The sequence below is a fragment of the Penicillium cataractarum genome (assembly GCF_028827025.1).
Source record: "Penicillium cataractarum strain IBT 29864 chromosome Unknown utg000005l, whole genome shotgun sequence".
Taxonomy (NCBI): domain Eukaryota; kingdom Fungi; phylum Ascomycota; class Eurotiomycetes; order Eurotiales; family Aspergillaceae; genus Penicillium; species Penicillium cataractarum.
The window spans coordinates 1,570,693-1,590,693 of NW_026622741.1; the positions used below are offsets into that span (position 1 = coordinate 1,570,693).

Sequence of the window (20,001 nt, forward strand, 5' to 3'; positions counted from 1 at the left end):
AGGAATCCTAGTGGAGTGGTAAGTGGATCAGTGACCCGAATTTTTCAGGTTTCCGAATATGAATCCTGCCCTGTATTCCCAGGGAGAAGAGTACAGTATGTACATATTATAGAGAAAGAGAAAAGAGCAGACGGAAAACCAGCGCAACTCATGAGGGGAACAGACAGGTTTTTGAGGTCACAACATGATGATCATCCAGGATGGTTATTTCAAGTGGATCTACGAACAAGGCAGGCCCCTGAAAACTGGGGCCGCGATCTGGGTGGATCGAGCCGCAAGTCAGCTGCTCATGCAGAGACTGTCGCGAACCTAAGGGGCCAGCTGTTGTATAGAGGTGTAGCTTTCGCATACGGAGTGGTGTACCCCGGGCCCAGTATCGAGACGGGTCGGGGTTGTGTCAGATGGTCCGAAAATAAATCAGTAGTCAGGTATGCCGAAGCACGTCCATAAAGAAGGAAAGGGGGGAGTCAGAAGCTCCGGAAGGGATAGGCCAGTATAAGCTGGACTGCTGGAGATGTCGAAATTTCTGCGTGTCACATGGATTGAGGAAGATCCGCCAAGGTTTCGAAGCAGTCGAGGGCTCGAAGGCTCTAAGCAGTGCAAGCACTGTTAACAGTGTGGAAGATCGGGGTGGAAATCCGGACTGAATTGAATAAATTTGTGGGCATGAGTTGGCTGCCGAGAGACTGATTGGTGGGAGAATGCCAGTTGGTGGCACCCCGTCATGGCTGGAACCCACCGTGAATCCGCCGCCAATGGGGACCACTGGCGTCCAGTGGGAGTCCATTAGGAGTCCATCAGGGAGAGCAATGGGCGTTGTCCAGCCCAGGCCTCGAATGACGTCGGGGAACCGGTTTGGTGGAAAAGATTGGACCTGGGAAGGTATAGCGATCACGTTGGATCCCATGCCGCTTATCCTGCCTCCGTCAGCTCTTTTTTTGACTCACGTTGATTCTGGTCGACGTGTAAAAAGGCAAGGGAAAAAAAGAAATAAGAGAATTGGAAGTTCAAACTATCCGGCATAACTTGTTCACTTCTTCCTCTTCTCTCCCATCTTCATCATTATCCTACTTCTCCTTTCCTCCATCCTAATAATTGCCAATTCCTGTCTTCCACTTCTCCCCCCACTCCGCTTTTCTTCCCCTCAGAGTCTCCGCCCTCTTTTTCTCCGAGGCCGCAATTGATTCTCCAACCTCGACACACACTCTCTCCTTCATCAACCACACCTCCCAATTGATCCCGGAACTCGTCATATTTCACCTGCTTTGGAGCAGATAGACGAGCTTAACCGTGATTTCTAGCTAGAGACTTCACCCTCCCTCTCCATCTCCCCCAAAAAGACAATCCCCCCCCGATCGGATAATGGCCGCTCGTCATTCGCGCAAGCTTCTGCGACCTCTTCTTTACACTTCGGCGGCCGCGGCCGCCGGTGCAGGAGTTCTCTACATTTCCTATCGTCCTCGCAATATTCCGGGATTGGAAGCCCCCGCGGTCCCTCCTCCCGGTTACCATGAGGGTAAGCTGGTTCCCCCCAGCTTCCCGGCCATCAAGGGTCGCATTGATCAGATCAAGGACCTGAAGCGCAGCCAGACTGAAGAGCCTTACGACCTGCTGGTCATTGGTGGCGGCGCGACGGGATCCGGTATTGCATTGGATGCGGCGACCCGAGGCTTGCGGGTGGCGGTAGTCGAGCGCGATGATTTCAGTGCTGGCACCAGCAGTAAGAGTACCAAGTTGGTACACGGTGGTGTGCGCTATTTGGAAAAGGCCTTCTGGGAATTGGATTACAACCAGTCAGTTATTTTCCATCTTTACCTTGATCTTTCGACTTTTTCTCTCTTCGTTGGAGACCCCTACTCACCGGTGATGTCATCGCAGGTATGCGCTGGTCAAGGAAGCTCTTCGCGAGCGCAAGTACTTTTTAAATACCGCCCCCCATTTGTCCCAATGGCTTCCCATTATGGTGCCCGTTCAGAAATTGTGGCAGGCTCCCTATTTCTGGGCGGGTTGCAAGGCTTATGACCTTCTGGCTGGTTCCGAGGGCATTGAGAGCTCCTACTTCCTGACCAAGAGCAAGGCCATTGATGCGTTCCCTATGTTGAAGCGCGACAACGTTATCGGTGCCATGGTTTACTATGGTAAGTTTTTTGGAGAATGATTGAAAACCCGATATTCATCGAATTGGGTTGATCTGACTTTTCTAGATGGCGCCCACAACGACTCCCGTATGAACGTTTCTCTCGCCATGACCGCTGCCCTCTACGGCAGTACCGTGGTCAACCATATGGAGGTGACCGGTCTCACTAAGGATGCGAACGGTAAGCTGAACGGTGCGCGCCTGAAGGATGTCATCCCCGGCAAGGACGGCGAGCAGACCGAGGAGTTCACAATCCGCGCCAAGGGTATCATCAACGCTACCGGTCCCTTCACCGACTCCATTCGCAAGATGGACGAGCCCAGCACCCAGGAGATTGTCGCTCCTAGCTCCGGAGTCCACGTTATCCTCCCCGGTTACTACAGCCCTTCCAACATGGGTCTGATTGACCCCTCGACTTCCGACGGCCGTGTCATCTTCTTCCTGCCCTGGCAGGGCAACACCATCGCCGGTACCACCGATGCCCCTACTGAGATCACCACCCAGCCCGAGCCCTCCGAAGCCGATATCAACTGGATCCTCAAGGAGATCCGTGGCTACTTGGCCCCCGACATTACGGTCGACCGCAAGGACGTTCTGGCCGCCTGGTCCGGTATTCGCCCCTTGGTTCGCGACCCCAACAAGACCAGCTCCCAGGCTCTCGTCCGCAACCATTTGATCACCGTGTCCCCATCGGGTCTGTTGACCTGTGCTGGTGGCAAGTGGACCACCTACCGCCAGATGGCCGAGGAGGCGGTCGACGAGGCGATCGATTCTTTCAAGTTGAAGACTCGCGAGCTGAACGATATGCCGGATATCAGTGGTGCCGGCGGCAGTGGCTTGGTGGCTGACGGCGCCGTTCTCGACGGTTCCTGCCAGACCCACCAGGTGCGCCTGATCGGTGCCCACGGCTACTCCAAGACCCTCTTCATCAACCTGATCCAGCACTTTGGTCTCGAGACCGACGTGGCCCAGCACCTGACCCAGTCCTACGGTGACCGTGCCTGGCAGGTCGCCGCTCTCTCATCCCCGACCAATGCTCGTTACCCCGTGCGCGGCTGCCGTATCTCCGCTCTGTACCCCTTCATCGATGGTGAGGTTCGGTATGCGGTCCGTCACGAGTATGCTCAGACCGCGGTTGATGTTATCGCCCGCCGTACTCGTCTGGCCTTCCTCAACGCCGAGGCCGCTCTGGAGGCCCTCCCCGGTGTGATTGATCTCATGGGCGAGGAGTTGAAGTGGTCCAACAAGCGCAAGGATCTCGAGTGGAAGGATTCGGTCTCATACCTGTCCTCCATGGGTCTTCCCAAGAGCCTCTTGGGCCTGTCTCGCCAGGAGGTCTCAAACGGCCGGGTCAAGGAGCTCGATAACGAAGAGCGCAAGCACTTCTCTCGAACTGGTAAGTGATTTCCGTCCATCCCAATTATTACATGTGATTGTTGAATCATTCAATGGCTTACCTGATTTCTTTCTTCTAGACCCCCCGGCGGACATTCTCAAGGGAGATGCCAACCCCAATGCTGATCCCGTGATTTCCGCGGATTCTCCGGCCAACAAATAGACATGTATGTGGTAAATATTATAGAGCGATCTTGTACAAATAGAAAATTTTCCTTAATCTTCAATGGTACCTTGTTGTCCCCGTCTTGCCTTCCTTTTAGGATATTCTGCTAGAATGGCAGGCACGCGCTTAGGCGCTGTCTTGTCCGCTGTCCATTGACGGTGATCCCGTTTCCCTCTTCCAAACTACACATCTTCACATTATTCTTCAAAATGGATACCCAAAATCCCTGCAAGACTGGCATTGTTGACTATGAATTGGGTATGCCCATTGGCAAGGCTGTTGCGACCCCGGCGCCATGCATTGCAAAGCTGGACCCGTTCGGAGACGAAAGCGATGCTGGTTTGAAGTATAAAACAATGACCTGGTGGTAAGTTTTGACTCAGTCCAGGGACAGAGAAGCATCCGGAAACTGACTCTTTCCCCCTAGGCAAGCTGGAATGGGTAGGCAACGGTCGTTTTCCCTGACGATGCCAAAGCTGACAGAATCAGTCATGATTGCAGAGACTATATCGCTGGGGATTTTGGCTCTTCCCAAGGTTCTGTCAACTCTGGGACTGATTCCGTATCTTGATCTCCTCTCTGGAACCATTGAAAGTCTCCAGAAAGTCACCACTGACTTCATCATCCAGGGGCATATTGACGATCGTTGCTGTTGGCATCATCTCCATCTACACCGGCTTTACTATTGGTAACCTCAAGAGCCATTTCATGCAGATCCACAGCATGGCAGATGCTGGGGGTCTCTTGATGGGACGGGCAGGCCAGCTGGCTCTGGGAATTGCCCAAATTATCTTTTACATCTTCGTCATGGGCAGCCACGTGCTGACGTTTTCTATCATGATGAATGTTCTCACCGACCATGCCAGTTGTACACTCTTGTACTCTGCCCTGGGCTTGCTGGTCTCATTTATCTTGACCCTTCCGCGGCAACTTGAAAAGCTCTCACACTTGTCATCAGTCAGCTTTGTGAGCATCGTGATGGCAATTCTGGTCACCATGATCAGTATAGTCGTCTCCAAAGGAAGTCCGGCCACTATACCTCTCGTCTCTCCTGCTCCCGCGATGCATGAGGCATGCCTGGCAATTGCAAACATTGTCTTTGCATATGCCGGCCATGTAGCCTTTTTCACCATGTTTTCTGAATTGCAGGAGATCAAAGATTATCCTCGAGCATTGACTCTGCTGCATTTGTGCGAGATGATTCTGTATACCATCACTGCAATTGTCATTTATGCATATGTTGGCCCGGCCGTCACATCACCTGCCCTGAACTCTGCTGATTACCTCTATCGGAAGATTTCCTGGGGTATAGCCATTCCAACGGTATGTATTGAGTCAATGCGGAAGTGATTTATCTTCGAGTGTTGACCCCGGGGTAGATCGTTATCGGAGGTGTTGTCAACGCCCACGTGGGAGCGAAGTACATGTATGTTCACATATTCCGGGGGTCAAAAGCGATACATGCCCAAACATGCCGGGCTCGAGCGTCATGGGTAGGCATTTGTGTTGTTATGTGGATTTTGTCATGGATCCTTGCAGAGGCGATTCCGGTTTTCAACGATGTCCTAGGTCTGGCGGTATGTACTCATCAGTTTCTGACTACCTCGAGGATATCGCCCACTAACCGGTGTATCAGAGCTCCCTGTTTGCCAGCTGGTTCACCCTAGGTCTGCCAGGCATGTTCTGGCTCTTTTTAAACCGACACCGTTGGTTCATGACCAGGAATCAGATGATCTTTTTCTGCATCAACATCGGTTTGGTTTTTCTGGGATTTCTCATTGTGAGTTTCCATCCATTCCTTTGCCCCAACTTTTTGCAGAGATTGACTTGCTGTAGTGTTTGATTGGCGTTTATTCATCGGCTCGGTCCATCTTCCACAACCTACGGGACGGGGCGAGAGGGGGCAGTTTCTCTTGTGTAGATAACTCGCTGTACTGAGTGGTCCCTGATTTCTTTCCATGGTGGATGACCATATGGCGTCTTTGGTTTCCAGTAAAGCATGAGAGCATGGGCGTTTTCTAACTGCGTTTGAATTGTATCATTAGCAGTCATGCATTTTGGGGGAAAGTGAACAGCGGACAATGGGCGTTCTTTGGAGTTTCCAACTTTGATAAGAATTCACCAGAATTCATTAGCGGTATATTATTTATCTTCATACCTCATACACTACCTTTATTATAAGGCTCGTGCCTTGCAGCCCATCCATAACTTGAAGCCTTCAGCAATGGGGAAATCAGAGAATCCTAGGCAGGACCAACATAACTAAGACACGAGTGGCATAACCCCCCACTCGCCCTTAAACACCACAAATAAGCTAAATAATCTAGAATGAGAATAGTATTCACTTTAGCTTGTTATCCCGTCATCATTGAAATCCCTCTAGCGTCCTCTATATACTTAAACGTCCATAGTTCATTGTAACGTCTCGGCGTCATCCGCCCACCACGGGACCACCGACACTAAATAACCTAAAGGGCCAAGTGTAAAGTTCAATAGATTAAGTGCACCAAATGGATGATTAATTTTAAAAAAAGAAGAAAGAGACCAATACACGGCGGAATAGCCCGTCGGAGCCGAGCCAGTCGGAGAATTGCTGACGGGGCCGTGCAGCCTGTGTGTCATACGGCGGCTCTCTCCAGTAGTTAACAAGCAGTCTAACGCAGATTGAAATTAGGTATATGCCGGGTTATGGTATAGATAATAAAGTAGTATAGGGTATAGTAGTATAGTAATACAGGATAGAGTGTGAAATGAATCGCGGGAGAGGGAGAAGGATAAAAATAGGACAGAAATAGCATGCTAAGCTATATCTGTTCATCCAATCAATGACTGATCCTGTCGGTCTTTTTGGTTTGTCTCCTGCCTGACCATTAAAATAACAGGCAAGGCAAATGTAAATGCAAAATGAGAAGGGCAAATATAACCCCCCCCCTTCGGGATCTTCAAAGAGGAGTTCTCAACCAAGTAGTTCCAGCTGGACAGAGGATTTGATTTATTTCCTCATAGTAAAAAAAACCCATTCAATCAGAAGGCTTCGGGTGGCATGTTAAATGCGGAGATGCCCTGCCCAAATGCATGCAGTCCCGACCTGAGGGCAGGGATCCAGGCCAATTTCCCTGACCGCACCATCTCCACTCCCGCAGGAAGCGCAAAACGTCTTGCATCATGCTTCTCCCCAATTGGTCACTTTCTCCAATTTGGAGGTGACTCGTTGGAAATCGTTGGGGAGGAGGCAAGCAGGCAAACCGGGGAGCGACCCAACCAGAGAGGGGGGGATCCCTCTCGCTACTTATGTCGTCTCTACTTCGGTCCTTTTGTTCATACCTCTGCCTTCTTCCCCGGGTAGCTTTCCCCATAGTCCGTAGTCCATGGTCCATATTCCATTGGAGAGGGGCCAAGCTGCTCGTGCTCTTCCCAAAATTGTCGGTGTGGTCACAGGGATTTCCATGGGCGCGGGGCAGTTCATGGGTTTGTCTCCAATTTCTTGCAGCTCTCTCGTCTTGGACTGCATCGGCATACACGAACAGCGGGAGCGGCAGTAGCCAGGGCTTGCATCATGCAGACTGGTTGGTTCCAGCCACGTCCAGAGAAAGTAATGGACAAGTCTTGGCTGCCTGGCTTCCTCGATTCCTCTTGCCCCCTCCACCTATGGAGGAGGGCAGGGAAAAGAAAATAGAGGTTGTAGACATGTGTAGACGGGAGACAGAGAGAGAGAACTGGAAGATATGGAAAACAAACAAAAGAAAAGAGATATGTGACGTAGTCCCCGTTCAAGCCCAGTTGCAGATCGCGAACCACTTTTTTCTTATTCAAAGTGGTTCCGGACTATTTCTTAGCTCCAGCATTGGGGGAGGAGCCCTGGTAATTGTTCCAAAACCGCGCCACAGCCCGCTGGGCGACAGTCGAGCCGCGGTAGCGTTCGAGAAAGTAATTGAAGAGGGCGAACTCATCCGGGTTGAGCACGTAGCTATCCGGATCTGCTTGAATGCGCGTCCATAGTTCGGTGATGGCGGCTTCGAGAATTGCGGTGGTTTGCGGGTCCACGGTGCCATCCTCACAGTTCCGCGCACGTTCCAACGCTTGTCGGATACCGGCTAAGTCCTTTGACATGGCGGAAGATAGAAAGAGAAATCCTTAGCGTGAGGGAAAGAGGAAAAAAAGGAATGAAGGTTGATAGCTCGGAAGATTTGTAAACGAGAGAACCGCCGCTGACGGGCGAGGAAAGAAGTTGTCGATGGCGAAGCGGAGGAAAGATAAGAACGTGGGAAATAGAGAAAGGAATTCTGCACACGACCAAGACGGGGGAGTTGGGAATCTTTTCAATTTGAATCATGGAAATAAGACAATAATGCAAAAATAAAATAATGAATAACGGAGCCGAGGTGGAGCAGGGGGTGGGAATAAGTGGGAAAGGGGTGGTGGTGTGGACTTGGATGGAGAAGCCCCCCTCCGAAGATGCCAAACGTCGTCACAGTCGGGAAAAAAAAAGGAAATAAGATGGTAAAAGAGGATTGGGAGGGTTTAATAAACTTAAATGTCATCCGTTGTACAAGATTAGGTATAGTAGTCGGACTTCATACCGACAGGGAAGAAGCGAGTCAGAAGGGGCCAGGGGTGTTAAGAGTATTAGAAGAAATTATGATAGAGTCGTATCAACGGCATGTGGTAGAATGGGATATATACGCGGAGAAACGGATGGAATCACGGGTTAGGGAAAGAAAAGATGACGAGAGCCGCCTCAAAGAATGTAAAACAAGGACTCAAAACTCAAAAGAAAGTCCAATTGACTAGCAGCACAGAGAAAATGGGACATAAGCCAAGAGAGTCAGGAAGCCAACGGGGAGTCCGGAAAACCCATGAAAAGTCCAAGGTCATCTCTTTTTGAAAAAGTAAAATTCCAGAAAGGACCCGGAGGAAGAGTGGAGAGAGACTACTAGAGAAGGCGTCTGGGTATCTCCGTAGTTTGTCAATTGCCAAATTTACCCAACGGGCTCGCCCGTCTGGTGGACAACGTTCATTATGCAGCCAGCGCCCTTGGCGTAACGGTTTTTTCGGAAGAAAATGACATGCTCCGGCTAGGATCGAGCTAGCCGGGGAGGATCGAGACGAGACCACGTAGACGGCATGCTGATTCGTCACGGAGATATAGGGTTCAAGGGTCGGACACGTCGCTTAAGTGCAATTTAGATTGAAGGGCCAATCCGACTCGCGAGTGGGCACGGTGCAGGTGTACACCCCCCCAGAAGCCTAGCAGGTCCGGCGCATCAGTTGGGTGGGGATCCTTTGGCGCCCGCCAGGGGGGATCCAGAATGGAACGAAAGTGGAAGCACTGGAAGAGGAGACCATCGGTGGTTATGCGCGGTCCAGTGGACATTTTAGGTGGATTTGTGCCGTGAGGCTCCTCCCGAGGAGGCCACTCCTTAGGCTTCTTAGCCACTCTTAGGGCTTCGCCGTCACTGGGGCCAGCCCTGTGATCATAAACAGTAGTCGTCTCCGGCTTTTAGCCCTTGTCCAAGATGGAGGCAATGGTTCGTGATTGTTTTTCGGGTGCTTCGGCTCCAAAAGATGATCGTCTGGCCCGAGGATTGACCGTTGACTTGGCTCCTGACTCAGGTGGACAGTCTTTGCACAGGCGAGCTCGGCAATTCAGGAGTCAGCCGATACTAACTGGAGTTGAAGCTGGATCTGGATCTAAAATGCCGGCCGCGTAACAATTTTAGCTCCATCTCCTCGTCATGTCGAAGGACTTGAAGGATCCAGAAAAAAAGATTTAGCGGTCAATATCACATTCGCATGTTCTCTGGTCCCCCACACTGCCGGTCATCAAGCCATCATCGTCCCGATTTTGGCGCTTTCTTATTATTTAACCTGGCGGCCTTGCATCTAGATCACCCGTTGAAGCCCGTTTCAGAATGTCTTGTCTCGCCAGCGTGCATAGTAGAATGTGGATATAATGTTGAAAAGTCCTCAGAGAGCTTCCGAAACCTTCTCCTCCACCATCCGCGGCATGAAGGTCGCTTAGCAGAGTCGATCGGCGAATGCGTTTCGGAATCTCAAAACATCATCAATGCCGTGGCGGGCCAGGTGCAGGTAAGACGAAACGGGGAGGTGGATGAGAGTAGAACAGCTGGAAAGCTTCGCACTGACGCGATGCCGGCTAAGCTCCCAGAGAAGGCTATTGCGCCGGAATGACTGTCCATTGGGTTTCTCCACGGCAACGAAGCACGGAAAAGCCGAATTTGAGCAAACCTTAATTCTTCTGGGATTTTGATCAATAATGTAACCGAGAGGGCAATGTTTGGACGGCAGAGGGCAATGGAGAGAACGGGGAGTTGGAAAAGGAAGAGGAAATAAAGTTGTTTTCCACGAGAATCTGCCCCAAAACTAAAAAATTTGGGGAAAACTACGGAATTGTGAAAACCTCAAAAATAATAAACCTTATAGACACTTGTGGCTGACCGAACTGAGATAAAAAAAAATGGAGAATCATCAGCAATACGCGAACTATACGAACAGTTAACTATAGACCGAGAACGAGCTACGTGAGCACCCACCAGATTCTCAAAGTTCATAAACTCTTAGCAAAGGATGCTCGAAGGAATCAATGAAACGGACAGTGTGGATTGAAAAGCTCGAGAGCGGCGAATGATTATCTGTATGCTATCGTCTCAGAGCAGTTGCTCTGATTGCCATCGCCATCATACCTGAAGGACGGAGTTCATGGAATATTTCTAAAATTCTAATAAATAGTCAATATGAGTATGTGGTTTGTCTTCCGGGGACGGGGAACTCGATTTTGCACTTGCCATACTATATATCATTATATCATTATATATTGAGTTCCATATACTTACTATGTATTCCGTATCCCCGTAGACTATAGATCGTAGATTATCGACTATCGACTGCTAGATACTATTTATAGCACACAAAGTGATAAAGAGTCTGATCTGAACATCCACTAGAAGGAGCTAGAAGGTTCGTTTCTTTCCTCGACTAGAGAGGGCAAATGCCACATTTTCAATATCTATTATCGTGAAGCTAACTCCTCATAAAACGTGTACTATGTGTTGTACACTTTCCGGATATGTGGCTGGGGCCGCAATTGGACCAGCCACAAGAGAAGAAGAGACGAGGGATACCAAGCATAACCCCCAATTGAACTGCGAGGAATATGATCTAGACTCCTGATCAAACTAACTATCTGATTATCATCCCAGAAGATCGCAGATCGAGACCATTAAAGAGGCTGTCCATCTCGATTAATCATCGTGATTCTCGGGCGGAACGGCCAGCCCGCGCGCTAGTGGAGGTGTTGACAGCTTGGAACTTGCGAACGTTGGAAACCGTCCAGGAAACCCCAGCCCGCCGTCTCTCCCACTTCCCCTCCTCCGACTGGGTCCAATTCACACTGCGGCCACTATGCCTGGAGATAACCCCCCGTCTGGTGCTCAAGGTACGGAGAACCTCGCCCTATCCCTCCCCTGATTTCCTCCTGCCTGCTCGCTCACCCCGCTCAATCTGTCCAGGCGTGAAATCCAAGAAGAACAAGAAGAAGAGCGCAAAGGCCAAGGAGAATGCCCAGCAGGCCGACTCCGAAAAAACAGAAACCCCGGAGAACCACGATGGCCCCGTTGAGGTGGGTGCTAACCCCCCGCCCTGCCATTGCAACCGTTGCTAAGCGACTACTCTAGGACGACGCCGAGGACCCCAGCGACCCCGTCGAGACCGCAGACACCAATACTACCAAGCCAGATACAGATGAGAACCATACAGCCGAACAACATGCCGACAAGCCCGGCTCGGACGACGCCGAGTCCAAAGATCGCTTCGATGCCCTCGTTCGAGACCGCGACTCCCTCCGAGCCGAAGTGACCGACATGCGCAAATCCTTGGAGGAAATACAATCAAAACACCGCGCCGACATGGAAGCCTTGCAGCAGAAATTGGACGATGCGGAATCTAAGAAGGAACAGGCTGAAACGCAGTTCCAGAAGCTCATGGAGCGGGTGAATGCAATCAAGTCGCAACTAGGCGAGCGCCTTAAGGAGGACGAGGTGCGTGACGATATCCCCCATACTTCCCTGAATGGAGCCATACTCACGGTGCACAAAATAGGAGGAACTAGCTCAAGCGCGATCCCAGATTGAAGAACTGGAGGATGAGAACGCCACACTAAAGTCGCAGCTGGAATCCAAGTCTACAGAACTAGCAGAACTGTCCGAAGAATCGGCACAAAAGACCAAGGAGATTTCCACCCTCCGAGATCGAACGAACTTGTCTCAGCAAAACTGGATTCAAGAGAAAGAGGAGCTAATGGAGCAGAATGGATACCTCCAGTCCGAGTTCGAACAGGCCAAGGACGCGATGCATAATTGGGAGGTGCTGGCCATGGAGGAGCGATCCGTCCGTGAGAACCTAGCGGAGAAAGTGGGCGATCTCGAGGAACAGCTTGCCAACCTGCGGGATGCCTATGAACGGGCATCTGGCGAACGCGATAGTCAACAATCCACGGTGGATGGTCTCCAGCGGGCGCTGCAGGAAATTCAATTAGCACGGAAACAGGAGCTTCGTGAACTAGTCGAGACCTCCGATGCTCAGCTCGAAGATTTGCGGAAGTCCTTGCGAGAAGCACAGGAGCAAGCGAAGAGCGCTGATAAGAACCTCCTTACGGCTCAGGAGGAACTGGAGCGAGTGCGGCCATTCGAGAAGGAGGTTAAAGAGAAGAACCTCCTCATTGGCAAACTACGACATGAAGCGGTTACGTTGAATGACCATTTAACGAAGGCACTGCGGTTCTTGAAGAAGGGCAAGCCAGAAGATAACGTCGACCGGTGAGATATCCTTCCTAGTCTACTTTTTTCACTTGATTTTGAGAGAACACGTCCTTGCTAACTACTAGAGTTTCTAGGCAAATTGTAACAAACCATTTCCTGCATTTCCTTGCACTCGACCGGTCAGATCCCAAGAAATTCCAAATTCTCCAGCTCATTGCAGCTCTGTTGGGTTGGGACGACGGTAAGTTTCGCTACTGATAGTCATTGCACTTACTGTCTGCTAACCCGCCTTACAGAGCAACGCGAGCAAGCAGGTCTGGCTCGACCAGGAACCTCGAGTATCCCGGGCAAGCTTCGAGTCCCTGGTACACCTTTACGCACACCTAGCACGCCGAACCTTACCGAGTTCATGGACAACGGAGCATCCAGCAAGGAAACACTAGCCGAGCTGTGGTCCAATTTCCTTGAGCAAGAAGCAGAGGCTGGAGACAGGAACACGATTAGACGCGGAAGTCATCCGGGACCAGCGAAATCATAGCGATAGCGCCAAGCGCGCACGGTCTTTTTCTTTTCTACCATTCCAACTGTGTGGAGTGTTTATTCAGGGTGGTTTATTGTATTTGTTGTCTCTCTGTCTTGTATAGAAATAGCCCTCCAATAGAGATGGGCGCTATCATCAATCCACACCGCCCTGTATTTCTGCCGGACAATCGTTTCCGGAGTTCACTTTCTGTGCTTTCGCTCTGTCGCAACTTTTGCCAATTACTTTCTTATGAATCATTTGGCGGCTTTCCGTGCCCTGTCAGCTTCTTCAAGACCTTTCCTTTATACGAATCGCTTCGTCTCTACTATGGCTTCCAACGCTGGTACGAATCTCTAGCCCCCCCTTTTCGCCCTGGCGCATACTTACCCCTCCTACTCGTCCTATCCATGCATCACTCTCTCACTTTCCGTCCGAACAAGCTCAAGAATCAAGACTAATTGCATGATTGTGTATAGCCCAGTTCCGCCCCGTCGTGATCAGTGGCCCTTCGGGCTGTGGAAAGTCCACACTTCTCAAGCGCCTGTTTGCGGAATACCCTGGTACGACAACAATTCAGTTCCTGTCCCTACTCGTCCTCGATCACACTTCTAATATAGCATTGAATTATAAAGATCGTTTCGGATTCAGCGTGTCCAACACTACTCGGGCCCCCCGCCCCGGCGAGCAAGATGGCAGAGAGTGAGGGATCACAACAAGAAAGAAGAGAAGCATTGATCGCGTGCTAATACCTGTCAAGATACAACTTTGTGACTAAGGAGGCTTTCCTGGAGCTGGTCGCTCAGAACGGCTTCATCGAGCATGGTATGTGGCATCGCATCACTTTATAGTTTCCGCGCAACATGTACAGGGCAGGACTAACCATCTATAACAGCTCAATTCGGTAGCAACTTCTACGGCACATCTAAGCAAGCAGTCAAGGCCGTCGCCGAGAAGGAGCGCATCTGTGTTCTGGATATTGAGATGGAGGGAGTCAAGCAAGTGAAGAACAGCGATCTCAACGCTCGTTTCCTTTTCCTTGCTCCTCCTTCCATGGAGGAATTGGAGCGTCGTCTGCGTTCTCGTGGAACCGAGACTGAAGGTATTTATGCACCGCGAACATCGAAACACACAATATATCATGTTCATGCGCTAATCTTGCATTTTCGAAAATACAGACAGTCTGCGCCAGCGTCTGGACCAGGCGGTTAACGAGCTGGCGTTCTCCAAGCAGCCCGGTGCGCACGACAAGATCGTTGTGAACGACGATCTGGAGAAGGCCTATACCGAGCTGCGGGACTGGGTTGTGGACGGTGGCCGTTTCGGTGCGCCGCAATAAAGAGGTAGTTCTTTGATTTCCCATATAGAACATAGTATTGTCAAGCGTTTGAATACTCGTACAGACTCGGCTGAAACAAGCCAATGAAAATTATGTTGCACAATTATACAAATCATACCACAGGGTCAGCACATGGCCGCCAAACTAAAAACACCGTCCAAGAATAAGAGTTTCTCATCAGGGATAATTAAGGAAACTAAGTACATGGAAAAGACCAAATGGCACGAGCGCTGGATGCCAGACTCTTTTTCCCGGCAATACAAAATCCTAGAGAAAAAAGAGACAATAAAAGGAGCCCGATGAAAATCGAAGCATTTCGAGTATTTCGAATTCTTCGAGTTAATACAAAAAATGTTGAGGGAGGACGAAAAACGAAAGAGACGCACAAGGGAAAAAAAAGGGGATATCTGCAAGGGCCTGCTGGCGTCGAAAGGACAGTAAATTTTCGGAGAAGGGGAAAATGAGAGCCTTGCCCGTGGAGGGAGAGAGGAGGTCTGCTACCGTCGAATGTGTATCAGGAAGCACTCACTCCACAAAAAACATAGACGACCGCAACACCATCCGAAGAGAAGGGGGGGGGGGGGGGGGAAGAGGGAAATTAGTAGCCGTTCATGGCCGCCCGTTGGGAGTTGCGGCTGAGCTCGCGGTCCGCAGAGGGGCTGATGGGCCGGCTGCCACCAGAGTGGCCACCGGCGGCGCTGCTCTCCTTCAGAGCCAACAGCTGCTTAGCACGGAAGGTCTCGTAGTGGATTTGGCTGGTAGTCTCGACCAGATCCTGGAGGTGGGTGCGGGTCAGGAAGTTGCGCAGGTAGACGAACTCGCAGTGGGTCTCGTCCTCGACGTTGATGACACCCCAGCGGTTCTGGCGGCCGCGAACCTGCTTGCCGTTGACAACGATGGTCTTCTCACTGCCGACGACGGAGAAGGGGATAATGTCCTGTGCGGGGAAGAGTTAGACACGGACGATAGGAAGAAACGAATTTGCGGGGTATCATCACATACCTTAATCTGAGCGTTGATGGCACGCTCCTCATCGTCCAGCTCGTCGTTATCGTAGGGGTACATCTTCAGGTTGTGGAAAGCGAACTCCTCCTTGATACGCTCCTTGAAAGCCTGGCGCTCGTCGAGGGTGAGGGAGTCGGCCTTGGCGATAACGGGAACGACATTGACGACATCGGACAGCTTCTTCAGGACAACGATATCGATGGGCTTGAGACTGAAGAGTGCAGAGGACTCGTTAGTACATGCTGTCTAATCAATGGCAGTTACAGTGTGCCGATTGAGAAAGCAATGCAAGACTCACGCATGGCCTGAGGGCTGGATGAAGAACAAGCAGCAGTGGATACGGGTATCTTGAATGTAGCGCTCACGCTGAGCAGTGAGCTCCTTGCGAAGGTATGCGGAGTGCTGATCCTTGATGTACTTGACAATGGGGTCCCAGCTAATGCCACGTCAGTTCCAATCTATAAGAATCGGACTCGCATCCGAATAAGATCAAAGAATATCCGGGGTGTACTCGTACCAGCGGTCATTGTTGACCTGGTCACCGTAGCCAGGTGTGTCGACAATGTTCAGGCGGAGGCGGACACCGTTCTCCTCAATGACTATCGCCACGTCGTCAGCAATTGCAATCTCCCAATCGCGTCCCAAGCTTTCTTCACGGGGTACACGTACTGTGCGAAACAGTCTGGATCTCGGTAGTGGAGCGCACGGGCTCGTTGGGGGTAAGACGACCCTTGGAGTCGATCAGGTGGGATGCGAAGATGGTGTTGACCAGAGTGGATTTACCCAGGCCAGTTTGTCCTAGAAGCAAGGGGAAGAAAGCCAAGTCAGTTTGAGATCTCAGAGCCACCAAATGGATGCATACATACCAACACACATGACATTGAACTGGAAACCACGCTTCAACAGCTTCCGCTCAATCTGGGAGGTGATGCTGTCGAAACCGACGTGGCTGTGGGGGAAGACGGTGGGCTGCTGAGCCGAAGCAGCGCTGGTAGCGGCGGCCATGTTTGGAGGTTGGGGGGATTGAAGATCGACGGAGGAGAAGGTGAGATGAGAAAAGGACCAAGACCGAAACCAGCACAGGTGAACTAATTCCCCAAGGTGAAGATGCTTGGAGAGCCCCTTAAGTTCGGCGTTGTTATTTCCCTATCGAACTCAGGGGTGGCGCTATTCCCAATTAGGACTAGCGTGACTCTCCCCGAACTGTGCAAAACGAGTTGGCCCAAAAGAGGCAGGCTCGACCTTCAAAAGCTTCAGTCGATTTCTCCGCATCTCCACCACTTTCGCCTCCACGATCAGCTCTGTGTTGAGTCGAACAATGGCCCTCTCTCTTCCTCTCCGACGGGCTCTGCCCCAATTGCCTCCTCTCGGCTTCCTCTCGACCGCCGCTTTCTCCCTGCCCATCTCCATCACCATTCCTCCGCTTCTCGCCGACCTCTGGGAGTCTGTGCTGCGCGCCGTTCCCAAGAAGAAGACCTCGCACATGAAGAAGCGCCACCGTCAAATGGCTGGCAAAGCCTTGAAGGATGTACAGAACCTCAACAAGTGCCCCGGCTGCGGCCAGGTCAAGCGGGCTCATGTGTTGTGTCCCCACTGCGTGAAAGGTACAACAGGAATCCCTCTCCCTTCAAAGCAGAGGTCGGCACACTCGGCATTGATCTATCTGAAAGATGTCGAGTTGGCGATCTCCGGAGGATACCGTGCCTGGACTTCTTGCGAGCTTTCGGAAAGCTAACTGTTTCTCTTCTAGATATCAAGCAGTCCTGGAAGTCGGCGCAAGCCGCATGAGTTGCGACCGAACATTAAACAGGAGCGTGCCTTCTCGTCTCCTTATCGACAGGCCGGTTAGAGTGGCCTTGATGGAGGAGACACGAAGCGCATTGTGTATTTCTAGGAATTAGTTGTGGATATATCTGCTGCATGGCATCTGGCGTCTGGTTACGTGGGAAAAAAAAGCGTGAATTCGCTATGTTCAATATACTGGTCGTAATGACCCATTTGAAAATTTTATTTCTATTCAATTATACCTTGGGAGTAAGATTGCACTACTGAACATAAAGCAATTCTCGATCTACTGGTAAACTCGTAGAGTTGTAGAGTCGTCTTTGTTCAGCATCTTCAATGTTCGCCTGAGGCGCGAAGGCGGAACCACAGCTTCGCCGAAGTCGCGGGTTCCCAACGTCATAACAGAACAGGGCGGTTGCACTCTGGATCTGGAACAACTCTTCTCCAAGTTGAGACCGCACCCAGCATGGTATTGTCCAAATAGAAACCCCCATGAGCCCGCATCACTGCTAACCCCGCCTAGTCGAGACAATACCTTGCGTGGGGCTCAGCCGACAATGGTGGGTTGACAAGATCTCAAACTCAACTGATATAAGCTGACCGAGGCCCAGCGCACCCGGTCGACATTTTCTCCCTGGCAGTGACCGAGAAGCAAGTTCTGTCCGTGTCGGGGGCACCATCAATCAAAGTTCATTCGACTACTGATACAGAGTTTCCGCTGGTCCAATCCATCGATGCAGCTCACCCACTGGGCTGCCACCACATCGTGACCGATGCCAATGGTTCTCGCGCCATCAGTGCTGGATTCGACGGGAATCTCAAGGTCTGGTCCTGCATCGAGAGCTACTGGTCGGCAGATGCCGCGACTACAGGTACATAACAGACTTCCACGCCCATGAGGAGGGGTATCATCAGTGCTAATCAGAACTCGACAGCCTTCGTCAAAGATGTTCATCCGTGGGCCATTGCCTTGTCAGGAGATGGCCAGTATCTTGCAGGTGTCTCGGAGAGTGGTCGTGTTGGTGTATGGGACCTTAATGGAGGAGGTGCCCAAATACGAGACCATGAAACCAAGGGCAGCTTCGGCACATGCATCGACTTGGTAGGCCCTCTCTGGCATTGCTGAGCCTTGACTTCTGCTGACATTTCCAGTCTGCCGATGGCCGATTCATTGCCAGTGGCCATGAAAACGGCGCTGTCTATATCTTCTTAACCGACACTGGCCGCATGCCATTCTCTCTATCAGGTGCGCTCCACTTCGCCGTCCATGACCCCGCCAAATCTAACAAGACATATAGGCCTGGTAAAGCCCGTGCGCGCCGTGGCTTTCTCTCCCGGCGGTAAGATTCTTGCGGCAGCTGGAGATTCCAAAGTTATCGTCCTCTACGACACTTCTTCTGGTGAACAGATTGCCAATCTCTCCGGCCACGCGGCCTGGGTCCTGTCTCTTTCATGGAGCAGCTCAGGCGAGTACCTTCTGAGCAGGTGAGTGACTATAGATTTGTAATGGTGAATGAAATAGAATACTAACCAGCTTGGCAGTGCCTTCGATGGCAAGGTCAAGGTCTGGTCAATTGATACCAAGATGTGCGTTGCTACACACTCCGAGACTGAAAAGGCAGTGTGGAGTGTCAAGTGGCTTCCCAAGACTGCTCGGTCCGAAAGCTTTGCTACCGGAGGTGCCAATCGGAGTGTCGCCTTCTACCGTGAGGCTACTGGCGGTTGAGCACGGGTTTAACAATATCGCCTCGGTGCCTGCGCTGGTCTACGTACTGTTTGATGACCTCAATGAACACAATGATCCCTGTGCATTAATTTACCTCATGAATGTCATAACAAAGATATCTTTACAACCAGATACACCCAAATTCAGTTCATCGTCTCCATAAACAACTTGCGCATCCGCTTGAGGAATGCTCCAAAATCTCGGTCATCGTTGACCAAATCCACCTCACGCTCCAAGGCGTCCCTATCTACCCTGGGCTTCGTGTGGAACACCTCGTAGTCACGACTGGCAGTGCCCAGTTCAAACCAGGCTTCTGACTCCCAATCTTTCTCCAGTAGGTGACTGTAAACAAACTTCAATCGGTCCTCACGACCAGCACCCTCAATCCGTAAACAAAGGTAATCCTGCCAAAATTCCAACTCGGGGAAATTGAGTCGAGATTGCGCATCCAGGTGCTTTGCATGTGTCTTTTGTGCCTCCAACTTCTGGTTGATCGCCTTTTGCGTTTCTGCGATCTGCTGCTTGAGGCGGTCGCGCTTGGCGAGTCGGGCATCACGCTCCATGGTGATGGAGGAGATCGCGGCGTGCATTTCAGCTGCCTCGGCGGCCTCCTTTTGAAGGGTTTGTTCGTGGGTCTGGACCTTCAAATTGGTAATTTCAATATCTCGCTGGCGCATTCGCTCATCCTCTATATATTGAGTTAGCTAATGGGCTAGGGGGATGCGCCTCGAGAATCGCTTTTTCCATACCTTGTAGCTCGGCGAGATTGATGTGAAATTGGTTTCGCTCCTCCAGAACCCGCTTGCGACCTCGCTCAATGAAAGCGTCAAACTTGGCGGTAAACTGCGCCATGCGATTGCGTAGGTCTTCGAATCCAAAATTGATGCTGGGCAGCGAGTCGGCCATGGAGGGGGCATCGGCCGAGGCGAGGGGAGGGCGCATGCCACTCGTTGAGAGGGAGGGCTCAAATGAAGCAGCCATGACTAGGTATCACCGCAGGTATAGTATCAATGGTGTCAATACAGGAAGTCCGATGCGCGAAATCTGCGACGTGGTGGGTAACAACTGACAAGAAGGAAGTTGACGCGCTGGGATCGGCGGGTGTTTTGGGTTGCGGCGCAACGGGCGCAGAAAGCGGGCTTATCGATAAG

The 20,001-nt window shown here is 51.2% G+C and overlaps 10 protein-coding genes across 10 annotated transcripts; 6 read left to right on the forward strand and 4 right to left on the reverse strand.

Moving 5' to 3' along the window:
• Positions 1-1,362: 1,362 nt before the first annotated feature.
• Positions 1,363-3,695, forward strand: N7496_006234 (glycerol-3-phosphate dehydrogenase GUT2; the record flags this gene model as incomplete). Its single annotated transcript, XM_056699163.1, has 4 exons — positions 1,363-1,793; positions 1,879-2,138; positions 2,205-3,533; positions 3,613-3,695. The coding sequence occupies 4 exons, from the start codon at positions 1,363-1,365 to the stop codon at positions 3,693-3,695; spliced, it is 2,103 nt and encodes a 700-aa protein (XP_056554576.1).
• Positions 3,696-3,907: 212 nt separating this feature from the next.
• On the forward strand, positions 3,908-5,048 carry N7496_006235 (uncharacterized protein; the record flags this gene model as incomplete). The annotated part of the gene is made up of 2 exons (XM_056699164.1): positions 3,908-4,065; positions 4,328-5,048. 2 exons carry the CDS (start codon positions 3,908-3,910, stop codon positions 5,046-5,048), a joined length of 879 nt encoding a protein of 292 aa, XP_056554577.1.
• A 2,475-nt stretch (positions 5,049-7,523) lies between these two features.
• On the reverse strand, positions 7,524-7,808 carry N7496_006236 (uncharacterized protein; the record flags this gene model as incomplete). Its single annotated transcript, XM_056699165.1, has 1 exon — positions 7,524-7,808. One exon carries the CDS (start codon positions 7,806-7,808, stop codon positions 7,524-7,526), a length of 285 nt encoding a protein of 94 aa, XP_056554578.1.
• A 1,042-nt stretch (positions 7,809-8,850) lies between these two features.
• On the reverse strand, positions 8,851-9,072 carry N7496_006237 (uncharacterized protein; the record flags this gene model as incomplete). The annotated part of the gene is made up of 1 exon (XM_056699166.1): positions 8,851-9,072. One exon carries the CDS (start codon positions 9,070-9,072, stop codon positions 8,851-8,853), a length of 222 nt encoding a protein of 73 aa, XP_056554579.1.
• Positions 9,073-11,120: 2,048 nt separating this feature from the next.
• On the forward strand, positions 11,121-13,013 carry N7496_006238 (putative Golgi matrix protein; the record flags this gene model as incomplete). The annotated part of the gene is made up of 6 exons (XM_056699167.1): positions 11,121-11,154; positions 11,228-11,337; positions 11,393-11,755; positions 11,817-12,532; positions 12,610-12,716; positions 12,772-13,013. 6 exons carry the CDS (start codon positions 11,121-11,123, stop codon positions 13,011-13,013), a joined length of 1,572 nt encoding a protein of 523 aa, XP_056554580.1.
• A 312-nt stretch (positions 13,014-13,325) lies between these two features.
• Positions 13,326-14,334, forward strand: N7496_006239 (guanylate kinase; the record flags this gene model as incomplete). The annotated part of the gene is made up of 5 exons (XM_056699168.1): positions 13,326-13,341; positions 13,475-13,697; positions 13,756-13,820; positions 13,891-14,097; positions 14,174-14,334. The coding sequence occupies 5 exons, from the start codon at positions 13,326-13,328 to the stop codon at positions 14,332-14,334; spliced, it is 672 nt and encodes a 223-aa protein (XP_056554581.1).
• Positions 14,335-14,932: 598 nt separating this feature from the next.
• Positions 14,933-16,344, reverse strand: aspD (septin aspD; the record flags this gene model as incomplete). The annotated part of the gene is made up of 6 exons (XM_056699169.1): positions 14,933-15,271; positions 15,337-15,550; positions 15,638-15,775; positions 15,857-15,938; positions 16,009-16,137; positions 16,206-16,344. The coding sequence occupies 6 exons, from the start codon at positions 16,342-16,344 to the stop codon at positions 14,933-14,935; spliced, it is 1,041 nt and encodes a 346-aa protein (XP_056554582.1).
• Positions 16,345-16,657: 313 nt separating this feature from the next.
• On the forward strand, positions 16,658-17,074 carry N7496_006241 (mitochondrial 54S ribosomal protein bL32m; the record flags this gene model as incomplete). The annotated part of the gene is made up of 1 exon (XM_056699170.1): positions 16,658-17,074. One exon carries the CDS (start codon positions 16,658-16,660, stop codon positions 17,072-17,074), a length of 417 nt encoding a protein of 138 aa, XP_056554583.1.
• Positions 17,075-17,590: 516 nt separating this feature from the next.
• N7496_006242 (SKI complex subunit WD repeat protein SKI8) lies at positions 17,591-18,850 on the forward strand (the record flags this gene model as incomplete). Its single annotated transcript, XM_056699171.1, has 7 exons — positions 17,591-17,593; positions 17,648-17,684; positions 17,736-17,996; positions 18,060-18,226; positions 18,277-18,370; positions 18,423-18,609; positions 18,667-18,850. 7 exons carry the CDS (start codon positions 17,591-17,593, stop codon positions 18,848-18,850), a joined length of 933 nt encoding a protein of 310 aa, XP_056554584.1.
• A 143-nt stretch (positions 18,851-18,993) lies between these two features.
• N7496_006243 (kinetochore Spc25 family protein) lies at positions 18,994-19,831 on the reverse strand (the record flags this gene model as incomplete). The annotated part of the gene is made up of 2 exons (XM_056699172.1): positions 18,994-19,538; positions 19,600-19,831. The coding sequence occupies 2 exons, from the start codon at positions 19,829-19,831 to the stop codon at positions 18,994-18,996; spliced, it is 777 nt and encodes a 258-aa protein (XP_056554585.1).
• Positions 19,832-20,001: the final 170 nt, after the last annotated feature.